Source organism: Ambystoma mexicanum, chromosome 5p (genome assembly GCF_040938575.1).
Source record: "Ambystoma mexicanum isolate Mex_15411 chromosome 5p, UKY_AmexF1_1, whole genome shotgun sequence".
Taxonomy (NCBI): domain Eukaryota; kingdom Metazoa; phylum Chordata; class Amphibia; order Caudata; family Ambystomatidae; genus Ambystoma; species Ambystoma mexicanum.
Genome location: NC_090930.1, coordinates 277,671,781 through 277,684,718, shown reverse-complemented (window position 1 = coordinate 277,684,718; position 12,938 = coordinate 277,671,781). Strand labels below are relative to the sequence as shown.

General features: G+C 44.2%; 1 protein-coding gene across 1 annotated transcript in view; it reads left to right on the top strand.

Moving 5' to 3' along the window:
* LOC138480909 (uncharacterized) overlaps positions 1 to 6,034 on the top strand; it is an 829,951-nt gene extending 823,917 nt beyond the window's left edge. Inside the window, exon 16 of the mRNA XM_069612710.1 lies at positions 3,271 to 6,034. Within this exon, the coding sequence (XP_069468811.1) occupies positions 3,271 to 3,324 (54 nt within the window). The 3' untranslated portion in view covers positions 3,325 to 6,034. The remainder of the gene's footprint in view (positions 1 to 3,270) is intronic.
* Positions 6,035 to 12,938: the final 6,904 nt, after the last annotated feature.

Here is a 12,938-nt window from a genome sequence, read left to right as displayed (position 1 = left end):
TCAGTTTGAACTGCCATCCTGGAATAGCTGTTTCCATGTATGTTTGTCCTGGTTCAAAGTGTGCCCTCGTGCTCCGCCTTTTATCCCTGTGGGGAAGTGAAAGGGCTGTTAGGTGGGTGTATTTATTGTCAATTGCCTGACTCTGCCTGACCCTTGTGTTGGGATATGTCAGGTAAATGACTCTGGTGTAAGTCTGCTGTCTTTCACGGTGTAAGAAAGTGTTTGTGTCGGAAGGAGCTTCTAAATATCCTACAGGGTAGGATGGGGAAAAGGTGTTATAAGGAAGGGGGTCCCGCATCTCACCCGTCTGTGTCCCACTTCCACTCCCCAAAGACCCCCAATCCAGGTGATCTTCCCCCACTGGTCCCCTCCCAGGAACTGAATCCAATAGCGATGGCCGTGTCCTGGCCACCTGGCTGACAGATATCCGGGGACTAGCGGGTGAGACACCTTCAGGTTCCTCACAGGCCCCCTTACCGGCCCCTAACACCCAGCCAAAAATTCTGTTCCTAGCTGCCTCTCCAGTCATTTGCCTTCTTCCAACATCTGAATTCTTATTTTTGGTTAATTCTGCATTTTCAAATTCGAGATTATGCATTTTCTAAATGTTTAATTCATTTATTTGAGCACTGTATGTTTTTCGTTCTATATTTTGATTTATTTTGATTAGTTGCTTTTAATTGCAACAAGTACTCTGAGCATAGCCTATAACTGACTCGGAGCACTATGTAAAAATATTGTACAACATACCAACTTATAATCTGGTTCAATTACTGCAGCTCTCCCCTATAAAAACATGTTAATTGTTCCCAGATGCTTTGATCAATTTTAACAGCAGACACTGAGAGGCAAGACAAGAGACACAGGGAGGTTGGGTGTGTAGGTCATCACTTTAGAGTTGAGAGAAGAGATGTTTGCCAGAAACACAGAAGAGCTGGCAACAGTGCTCTGTGAAAAACCACGGCCATCACTTTTGGATCCAGTTCCTGGGGGTGGACCAATGCGGCAGGATCAGCTAGATGAGGGGTCTTCGGGGAGTTGAACTGGGACACTGCACTGTCAGATGCGGTATCCCCTTCCCTGTAACACCTTTTCCACATCCTACCAGGTAGGTTACCTAGGAACTCACCCCCCCTTTCCCGACACAAACACATTCTCACGGACAGTTCACAGCGAGTGACAACGGACTAATACCAGAGCCGTATACCTGACATGTCCCAACAGCACGGTCAGGCAAGTTCAGGCATTTCTGGATCATTACACACACCTGACTTCCATCACACGTCCCCACGCAAATAAATGGCAGAGCAGGAGAGTACACCGAGCGAGGCGAGACACACAAGGAAACAGCAGTTCCAAGATGGCAGTTTAATACAAGGAGAAAGACACTGAGACTGGAGAGGGTTGCAAGGAGGGACGTACCCTTGACCTCTAAGGACGGTTACTTTCGTGAGCCTTGGAAAGTGAGAAACCTAAGACCAGGAATTAAGGCTGATCAAACCTGTACAGTATGTCGGAGGTAGCCGGGGCTCTCCCGCGTCGATAACCAAGGCAAGGAGGAGCGATTGTCGCTGTGGTGCTGTCCTTGGCTCCTACAACAAAGCAGCATCAGAAAGTACAGCACAGCGAGTCAGTCGGAGAGACTGATTTCAAACCAGCTTGTCTATTGAACCAAGGTTTCAAGCGGCAACATTGTATAAAGTGAACAGTGTGTGAGGCGTTTGTAAGGAGCAACGTGAATCATTGGAAACCAAAAGGAGTAGCCAAACTTTGTAATTGAACTTTGGGATGCCAAGAAGAGATACCATACACAGAGTGGTCCAGGGCCGCGTGGGCACTCATTCGAAAGTCTCTGTTAGGTATCCAACTGATGCTGGTTGTGAGAAAAAGGAATAATAAGATCGAAGTGGTCATGCAGGGGGTTAAACCAACCCCTGTGCACATTCAAAGGTCTTCGATAGTTTAATGTACATCACAATTGGTCCGAGTCAGGCTGAGGGAGACATATTGAGTGAGTGAAAGGGATCTGAGCCCGGAAGAGGGGGTCCAAAGTTGAACTTTTTAGTTTGAAAGGGATCTGAGGCCGGAAGAGGGGGATCCAACCTTGAACTTATGTTTTGAAAGGGACCTGAGCCCGGCTGAAGGGGATCCAGGGTGAACATCCAAATTGGACACAGAAAAATGAAAGGAACGTTTGCATGTTATTACTCTTTTGTACACCAGGCCCTCTGAGTCAAGAGACTTGCAAGAAGTAAAGAGACTTGGACACAGAAGGTCCTGAACAGTGAAATCCAAACTGTATCCCTGTGCTGCAGAGGCCAAAGTGTGTGCTTTGCTCGAGTGACCCACTTTGCCTCCTGCTGAAAACATGGGGAAGGGAGTCCAACGGGCCGAACATCCTGATTTATTATTTTGTGAACACTTCTTTTTTTTTGTGAACATCACCCCACACTATTTGTAAATTAGTAGTAAGGATTGGCAATCGTTTTTTTTAGTATAGGCTCTTTTTATTTTGACAAGACTCCACTAGGACTGCATTATTATTATTTGATGGTCGTAGCTTGCTCCCATCTGTAGATTTAGGTTTAGATAGGCGTTTATCACACCCTTGTGAAAGTTCAATAAACACCCTAGAACTGTGGTCACTTGTGCCTGTCTTACCATTGATACCATGCCTTCCTTACAGCTCTAAGAGGATAACGTATACGAAAAGTTCTATGAACTGAAACGTATAATAAACAATTTCAATTTCAATTTCGATAACATATTTTCATGTGGATATGCCAATCAGGGGTGAAAAGAATGTGCATGGTTAATCAAAAGGAAGCTGGAAGAATAAGACTGAGGAGGTAGAGAGCCTGGCTGCCTAAAACACACACCGGGGTAAGAAGGGTGTCTATCAGGGAGACAGAGACCCTGGCATGTGCTAAATAGAGATTTGTATGAGGGATGGGGCACAAACACTGGAAATGGGCAATAAGGAGACTAAAAAAAAGAAGTGCATCGGGGGTATAGGGACCCTAAATATTTCAAATGCAGTTTGTTGGCTATTTTCCATTTACATTTTCACTGTCGTTTCTGCAGATTTTCGCTTTTTTGCTACAGACATTGGAAAAATATTTCTGCAGATGTTCACATATGATTCTGCAGATTTGGATTACATTTCTTCTGAGATCTGATACTTGTTGGCAGCCTGCTATTTCATTGTTATCATGAAATGTATTTCTTCTTGATTTTTTAAAACATTTTTGTATTCTTTTGTGTTCTCAGCAATGGTTACTCTTTCTGCTGGATGAACTGGTTCCTTCGAGCTCCCTGTCCTGACATATTGATGACATTCTTACTATACCAAGAGAATTGGAAGACATTTTCAGGAAACAAGTTAATCAGTTTGAACCTGATCGATTGTCTTCGAAAGTGCAACATTTGATACAACTATTTGACTTTTCACTATAACTGCAGCTGGAGGTACAATGATGGGATTCTAAACAAGACTACCAGGACCCTCAAGGCACGGGAAATGATACCTTCAGATGGTCATTTTCTAATGAAATGAAGCATAAAAGCAGTGTACGCTTCCCTTTTACTCTTTTATAGCTGTCCTGATGAATAAGAGGGCAGCAAAGCGGAGATGGCATCTACGTTTTGCTTTCCACATCCATCTCAGGAGAGCATTTCCGTTTTACACCTGCAAGAGATTTTCATGCAGGCGCAAAACCAAATATTCCAATGGAATATACCTTGCTTTTACAACTCGGAGCTCGTTTTGGAGTGTAAATGGAGGTGAAAAAGACAGGCATTAAGGTGTTAAACACCCATCTTACCGTTCCCATTCGCACTTCAAGGCATTTTCCTTGTTTTTGAAGGTGGAAGGTGGGAGCGAAACGAGAGGTATGTTTCTGCCACCCTTTTATCCTCCACCTTCAAAAATGATTTGGTTTTACGCCAGAATGACACTTTCATACTTGCATAAAACCAATGTTTTCCTAAATAATATGCCTGCTTTTTACACCAGCAAAAAGCAGGTAGATTACATAGGAAATCATTGTAAACGATGCCTGTCATGCGTACATGGCAGACAGCTTTTACTCATTTTACTCTGCACAGTGCAAAAGAGAGCTGCAAAGGTGCGTCCGCCACCCTTTGCCCGGAGGGGACCGCTTATGCTTGCCTTCATTTACGCTTCGATTTTACACTCTGCTTCGGAAGTGTTTAAAATTGTACTCAGGGGGCTCGCAACACTTAAGTGCAAGTGTTGGTTGTCCCCTGATGCAATTATCATTTAATTTAAAACGACCCCTCTGTTTGCTAAAGAATAGAGGCTCCTTTTAGTCACTTCTTCTTCATATGCACCTAGACTCAACGTCATGGTTTTCAAGCTAGAGCGATTCAGGGAATGTTCAGTAGGGAAAGGGAATGGTTGATCCTTCTCCAGCCAGGAAGTCTACCAACCTCAGAAATTCTCAAAAAATGATTAAGGGCTATGTGTCAGACAGAGTAGACCATGCCAACTACACAGCCAGGCTAGTCAAAAAAGTTACTTTATTTATATATGTAAAATCTTAAAAGCACATGGACTACACATTTCTATTTAGTACTCCCAATGTACACAAATTCAAATAACACTAGACAACATATAATTTGAGGATGGACAAACATGAAAAGTTACAAAAAAATAACGAATACACAGTGACACCAACTTTCTTTCTAAAGCATAACAACAACATTTATGCTAATTACATCAAAAATATCATGACATAGGGCCTCATTACGACCCTGGCGTCGTAAAAGGTGCCGGTGCCGTTCACCCCGTACCGCCGCATTACGAGTTCCCCTTGCGGGACACGGTAAGCACGCCTGGGAAAACCAGGCATGCTTATCGGGTCCCACGAGGGAAAAAGGGAGCAAACAACGGGCCATCTCGTTGTCTCGTGTCCGGGTCCTTGGAGGTCCTTGGAGGGAGGAATTACCGGGCCTTCCGAACTCGGAATGACCCGGTAAGTCCTCATTCCGAGGACCCGGACCCGACGCGATTAGCGGCATGGTTACCGCCGAACTCGTAATGAGGGCCATAATCAGAAAACACTCAAGACACAGGGAAACAGACAATACTTATGAAAATATGTACAAAAGTTGGACATACATTCATCATTTAAAACAAAACATTCCCCTCCTAGCTCAGGGAAAGAAAATGATAGGTAAGAATTCTCCATAACACCTGCACCCATTTAACAATGTGGGTATTTCTTACAAATGTTATACATGTTCAGAATGTTGTGTTTCGGTGGTAGGCGAGCAGTTCTGGTACTCCAGCTATGCACGCCTTTATCAGGACAATAACGGTGGTTGCTCACAAACCAACCATTGGGATCCTGTGTTCATATGTGTATGTGATCAAAACATACAACCATGTCTTAATTCAAAATGGTCTGTCCAACACTTATTACTACACAGAGCTAATCAGCAATGCTGTTTCCTTTCAGGCCTCCCACAGAGGCTGACCCTTTATGCACACAAATTATAGAGGCAATGTTTAAGCTAAATGGTTTTTTATTGCACATGCAGAGGCATCTCTAACTCAGATCCTTCCAAGCACCAACCTCACCAGGCTTTCAGGTAAATACGTTCATTTGAGATTGACTGCATTCAAATATATTTTGTATGGGTTTCCAGAAAACATGGAATGGCAATGGCTCAACAGCATTATCAATTAAAATGAACTTTGAACTTATGTGAAGACAAGCAGGGCTGCTTTCTTTTTATGTTATCATGTGTAATGGGACAAATTCAATGTGTATATGTTTACATTTTTTAAAGTAGAGGTGCTCATAGACCTTCTGTTTGTATGGTATGATTGTGATCAACACTACTCACACTTATAGGTTTTTAATAAAAATGTAAAAACAATTATTTTAAAGCGAACTTGAAATGTAGCTAGGAAATCTATTCTTACATCTGAAGAGATATGCACGGCACGTTGCGGATATAAAACATCAATACAAGTTAAATACAAGTAAAGCGTAATGTAACAGTAGTACTGGGCATTTGCATTTTTTTTTACCAGGAGTATTTTAGTACTTTAAAAAACACATGTGATATGTTATTGTAGAAACTTTGATGTTAAGCTGGTGTGTATTCCACGTCCCCATCTCTGTTTAGAAGATAACCTTTTGTGTGCTAACATGAAGCTATAATACATTGAAATCGTTTGCCTTGTATTTGTGTTACATGCACTATGTGCTAAAGGTATCCACTGTTAGATAAATATTATTGTGAGGCAGATAAATACGTCATCCATAGCTTCTACCCCTCCCCTGTTCAATATTGACCAGGTGAGAAACTTTACTCACTAAGACAACTGTACCATCCTTATCCCAGGCAGGTACAACAAAAGATGGACATAATCGAAAGATGAAGATGGAACAAGTAAACCAAACCAACATTGTGACGGTACTTGCGCATGCATTAGACACGAAGCAAATATGCACTCAACATGAAGAACACGAACACTAGGTAACTCATGCATTTATACATGAAACATGTTAACATAGCATCTATAAGAACTCAAGAATGCTAACGTAAGCAATGTATAAGCTGAATGCAACATGAACAACACACAAACATAGCATAGAAATGCAACAGTAATGGGCAGCCATCTTTTCCAAAATGGAAGCCACAACACACGTCTAAGTAAATGAAAGGCCTCAAGGCTTCATGAGAACTCAAAATGCTGAAATAACCAAATACAGATCCATGCGAAACTCAGATAGTAGCTAGCAAACCAAGCCAAGGTTACCATGAATAAGGGAGGATAGGAATGGAAGAGAGAAAGCTCGAGATAACAATTCCCTAGGCATAAGCAATATATTCTCTGATTAATTAAGAGTTGTAAGCCAGGTGCAGGACAGTTATAATCCAAAAGACTCCATGAAGAATAAGTCAAGAGTGTCCCATTGGTAAAGGATACCATAAAACTCACATTAATATTAGCTAAAATCCTCATAAATGCATAGTGAAAGAATTCCAAACATGGTCTTATCACACGTGAGCCATAAGGGAATCGTTTCTTACCTGTAAATCCATTTCTCCAGCATTGGTATCTTTCATGGATTCACATGCTTAGAATATTCCCCGTTGTCAGGCTGGGAATCCTCGGTAAATTATGGAAAAGTTTTGACACTTTTGTGTCCTATCTACGTCGTTTTGGGCCGCGTACGCCTGCGCCACTAGGACCTAGAGGTATAAGTAGCCCCGCCCCCGCAGCTCCCTCAGATTTCGACCCCCAAAGTAGTATGGAGGACATCTGGTTTGCATGCCAGGGGAGGCCGGTGGGCGCATGTGAATCCATGAAAGATACCAATGCTGGAGAAATGGAGTTACAGGTAAGAAACTATTCCCTTCTCCAGCATTGGATCTTTCATGGATTCACATGCTTAGAATAGATTGTATAGCAGTATCCCCCAACATTGGAGGGGTGCATGCAAACCAATATCACAATAACCATAATGCATATTTATCATGGCAAAACATCACATTATATTATGTTAACAGTGAAAACATCACACTTCAAAGTACATTAGCCGAAGGATGTGACCCCTTAATTGGGGCTTACCTTTTTGAAACAGATGCCGTAGGACTGCACGACCCATCTGTGTATCATCAGCATGTTGCTGTTCGAGGCAATAATGCCGGGTAAATGTGTGTGGTACCGACCAGGAAGCCGCCTGACAGATATCTCCAAGCGGAATTCCGGACCACAATTCCGTCGACGAAGAAGTGGATCTCGTTGAATGGGCCCTTGGACGCTTCTCCAGCGGTTTTCCAGCTTTTGAGTGACAAAACGAAATAGTAGACAACACCCAACAGGCTAGTCCTTGTTTTGAGATCGGTTTACCTTTAGCCGAAGGGCCATAAGCCACAAATAGCTGTCTCGTGTCTCTGAAGCTTTGAGTGCGATGGAGGTAAAATTTTAAAGCTCTTTTCACGTCCGGTGTATGGAGAGTCTTCTCCGCAACCGACGAAGGTGTTGGAAAAAACGTCGGCAGCACTATAGAAGAGTGCTTATGGAACATGGTAGGTACTTTAGGAATGAAATGAGGATTAGTAGCCAACACGACTTTATTATTGAAAAATCTCAAGTACGGTGGATCGATCACTAAAGCTTGTATTTCTGACAGTCGTCGAGCCGAAGTAATAGCCACCAGAAAAGACAATTTCCATGACAAAAATTTCAATGATGACGATGACATCGGCTCAAAAGGGGCCTTCATCAGCGCTGCCAGAACCAGGTTAAGACTCCAGCTTGGAGGAAACTTTTTCGCGGGAGGAAAGGTTCGGAACACTCCTTTAAGGAAATGTTTAATCAGCCGGTCACTAAATAACAGAGTTGAATGTCTCTTCCGAGTAAATCTCGAAATGGCAGCCAGATGCACTTTTATGGATGAAACAGACAAGCCTTTTTGAGCTAGGAGTAGCAAGTATGGTAGAAGCTGTTCCGGTGTGATATTAAGCGGGACCAAACCTGGTTGACCTGCGCACCATGTGCAGAATCTCTTCCATTTGTATGAATATGAAGCGTTCGTGGACGAAGTCCTCGCCGCTTGCAAAATGCGACGACAGTCCGCTGGAATCTCTAACGCGCCAAACTCGTAGAAATCAGGAGCCAGGCTGTCAGACTGAGGCTGTCGGGGTCGTGATGGCAAACAACCCCTTTCTCCTGAGACAGAAGGTTCAGGATTTTCTGGAACCTCATTGGTTCTGCCGCTGAAAGATGGAGTAGATCGGAGAACCACACTTGTCTGGCCCAGTACGGGGCCACCAGGATCACCCGACATGGATATCTGTGGATCCATTGCAGCGTCAGACGTATGAGCGGAAACGGGGGAAAGGCATACAGAATCTTGTCCGTCCACGGGAAAGAGAACGCTTCCCCTAGTGAGTCTTGCTGTGGCCACCTGCTCGCATTTCTTGTTGTCTCTCGTCGCAAAGAGATCGAGGGCCGGACGACCCCATTTCTCGAAGACACGGTGTAGTTGTTGGTCGTTCAGTTCCCATTCCTGTAGTCGATTCATCTCCCTGCTGAGAGAGTCTGCTTGCGCGTTTTTGACTCCTGGCAAGTGGCACGCCAATAGATATATCTTCTGCTGAAGGGCCCAATGCCAGATCTCCTGGGCTTCGGTTGACAGAGTTCTGGAGCGAGTTCCTCCCTGTTTCCTTAGATAAAACATTGTTGTTGTTGTGTTGTCTGTCATAATCTGTACAACTGATCCCTTTATCTGTGGAAGAAAGGATTTCAGGGCCCAACGCACCGCCCTTAATTCCAGCACCTTGATATGAAGGCCGGACTCCTCAGATGACCAACGACCCTGAACCTGTAGGGAATCCAGATGAGCTCCCCAATCCAGTTAGAGAAGCATCCGTCACCACTGTCATCTGGAACACCAGTTCCAGAAAGGGCATTCTCTTTGTCAGATTTATGGAAACTCTCCACCATTGAAGCGCCTGCACGTGTTTGCTGTTGATGGTCAATTTGTCCGACCAACGCCCTTGACTCTGTGCCCATCGATCCACCAAGAATTCCTGAATCATTCTCATGAAGAGACGACAATTGTTGATTAAGGGTATGCAGGATGACATGGTCCCCAGTAGGGACATGTACCTTCACACTGACACTCTGGTGTTGACTTTCCAATCCGATGCTTTTTGCTGCAGTTTCAGAACCCTTTCGACGGATGGCTTTACCAGTCCTGACTGCGTCTGGAACTCCGCTCCCAGAAAGACCAAGAAGGGAGCCAGACATGTGATGTCATCAGTGATGACATTTGTGATGTCATCTTTGATGTCCTGAGTGTTAGTCTTAGCAGTGCACGGTGGTGGCACGAGCTATGGTTGCTGAGCTTACCATAACTGGCGAATAACAGGGGTTTTTCGGTTTTACTTGGAACCATAACGTCCCTTTAACAAAGTATTTTTTACTGAATTTCATAGGTTTTTCATAGCGCAACTTAAAACGTTCCTTTAACAAAGTTTTTTTCACTGAATTTCATAGTTTTTTAGTATCGCAACTTAACCATAACATCCCTTTAACAAAGTTTTTTTCACTGAATATAGATATAGATAATGTAAATGTTATGTTTACTAAGACTCCCTTAGCTTACATAAATATAACATAGAACATAGAAAATACTAAACGCCCTGCCCCTCCTAATGATTTGGGTGTCCGTTGACTGTGCACATGTCCACGGACGGACGCGGTCCCCATCAGCACTATCCAAAAACTCAGGGGGTATCTTACATTATTGTAACATGTAATAAAAACACCAACCATGTTCAAAAAGCTGTCCTTACTTTTGAGGGAGATGGGCGGGGAATGTATGATTTTAGGGGGTGATTTCAATTGTGTGATTGACAGGAAAATGGACCATTCGGCACAATGTAGGTATACTGCTGAGAGCGCAAGTAGGACCTTTAAAGAGTTTATGGATCGCCTGGATTTAATTGATGCTTGGAGGTTTCTTCACCCGGAGGAGATGGAATTCTCCTTTTACTCGCTGGTGCATGACTCTCATTCGAGGATTGATTATTTTCTTGTTTCTGATAGGTTAGCTGGCAAGTTACAGGATGTGACTATTAAGGAAAGAAGTATTTCGGAACACTCTCTTATGACGATGCAGTTGAGTATAGGACAGGAGAGGTCGGGGTTTTCTAAGTGGCAAATTAAAACTTATATTTTACAAGAACAGGGGGTAGCTGACTCTCTAGAGGGTTTCACAAAGAATTACTTTGATATTAATGTTGGCTCAGCTTCTGATGTCATGGTTTGGGAAAGTTATAAGGCGATTGTGCTGGGGGAACTGATGAATATTACATCCCGGGTTAGGAAGAAGGGTTTGACTGAGCTTCATAAATTGGAAAGAGAATTAGAGGAGGCACAGAAACATTTTGCAGTTTCTAAGAGTGTTGAGGATAGGAAAGTGGTATGGAAAAATGGATGTCCAATATGAAAAGGGCGTGTTCTTTATGAAGCAAAAGTTCTGGGAGCAAGGTGACAACAATTAAAAACTGTTGGCAAATAGGTTGCAGGGTCTAATGGATACCTCCTTTGTTCAGAAATTGGTAGATGATAATGGTGAACATATTATTAAAAAGGCTGAGATATGCGAGGGTTTTAGGACGTTTTATGATACTTTATATCGGGAGGATCAATTCCCGACTCAGGTTGATATGGACTCCTTTTTTGATAAGATTGTCATGCCAAATTTGAGTGAGGATCAGTCTGTGATGGTGGATAGCCCTATTACGGAGGAGGAATTATTGGTGGCAATTGGTTAGCTCAATAAGGGTAAGTCACCGGGGATAGACGGTCTTCTGGTAGATTTTTACCAGATGCTGAGTGGTGTGCTGGTACCGTTCCTGTGCACCCTGTATAATGGCTTTATGAGGAACGGCATAATTTGTCCCACCATGAAAGAGGCTTGTGTAGTCGTTCTTCCGAAACCGGGGAAAGATGGTAGGAAATGTGAGAATTATAGGCCGGTTTCACTTCTGAATGTGGACCTCAACATTTTTACTAGAATATTGACTAATAGACTGGATGTGTGCATTGGTAAGCTGATTGGTAGTTCACAGGTTGGATTTATGAGAGGTAGATATGGTTACGATCATATTAGGACGTTGATCGACATTATGGGTCTACCGAAGACAAAAACTTGGGATACCCTGTTGCTTTTTATGGATGCGGAAAAGGCCTTTGACAGGGTCAACTGGTCTTTTCTTTATCGCACTCTTAAGAGGATGGGATTTGGTGACACATTCATTAAGACTATAAGAGCATTGAATTCCGATATTAGTGCGAAGGTATGGGTAAATGGGGTTATGTCCTCCTCATTATTGTTGACTAGAACCGGAAATATCGTCATCGCACAGGGAAGGAGCGCGGCGGCCATCTTTAAAAATACAATCCATTGCCATCCTCATCAGGCAGCACCCTTGGGAGCAATCTGAAGTTTGGAAAAGGCCTACACACCCGGTAGCAATGCCAAAAGCCCCAAAGAAGTCAGCAGACCGACTCCGCAAGCAGCGATTTAGCCCCGAAGAGCTGCAGGCCATGGTCGACACCCTGGAGGAGCACACTGACGTTGTGTTCAGCGGCGACATGCGCCGGGAGGCGGTGCGCCGCAAAAATAACATCTGGGCACAGCTCGCCCAAAGGGTGAGCACAGTAGGCACCACCCCCACACTCCTGTGACTGCTGCAAGCGGTGGGATGACTTGCGGATGAGGAAGCAGAGCTCCCTCTCTGCCAACCAGAGTCAGGCACAGCAGACCAGAGGGGGCCCAAGTTCCCCAATGAGACTGGAGCCATGGGAGGAGACATGCGCTGCGCTGATTGGGACCGCATCCATAGAGGGCGTCGGCGAAATGGAGTTTGGGGCACCGTCGTCTGCTGATGGAGGGGAGTGTCCAAAGTCAACACCGCCAATGGCAATTACATGATAAATACACACCCAAGGGCTGTCCAAAGCACCTTGTCATGGTGCCCTACCCCCATCCAAATCATGCTGAGCCAACTGCCACCCAAGCAAGTGCCAAGTGCAAGTACATAACGCACATCACACATAGTGCACAAACTGGCACATCCCATGATGCACACTGTGCAGATGGGTTGGCAGTGTGCCAGTCAGACTGCACAGCACCAGGCCAGGATGAGTGACTCAGACCCCTGCATACATATCAGACACATGTTGCAATGCCCAAAAGGCCACAAACCCCAAATGACTGAAATGTGAATCCAGCCATTAATGTAATTAGCGTCTCCAACAATCACACATGCCGTCCCTCTCTTCTACCCCCACAGGCACTGAGCATGAGAGCGAGGAGGCCGAGACGAGCCGTCCCACCACCTCCACGGGCAAAGGCAGGGTCCGCACCATACCAGCC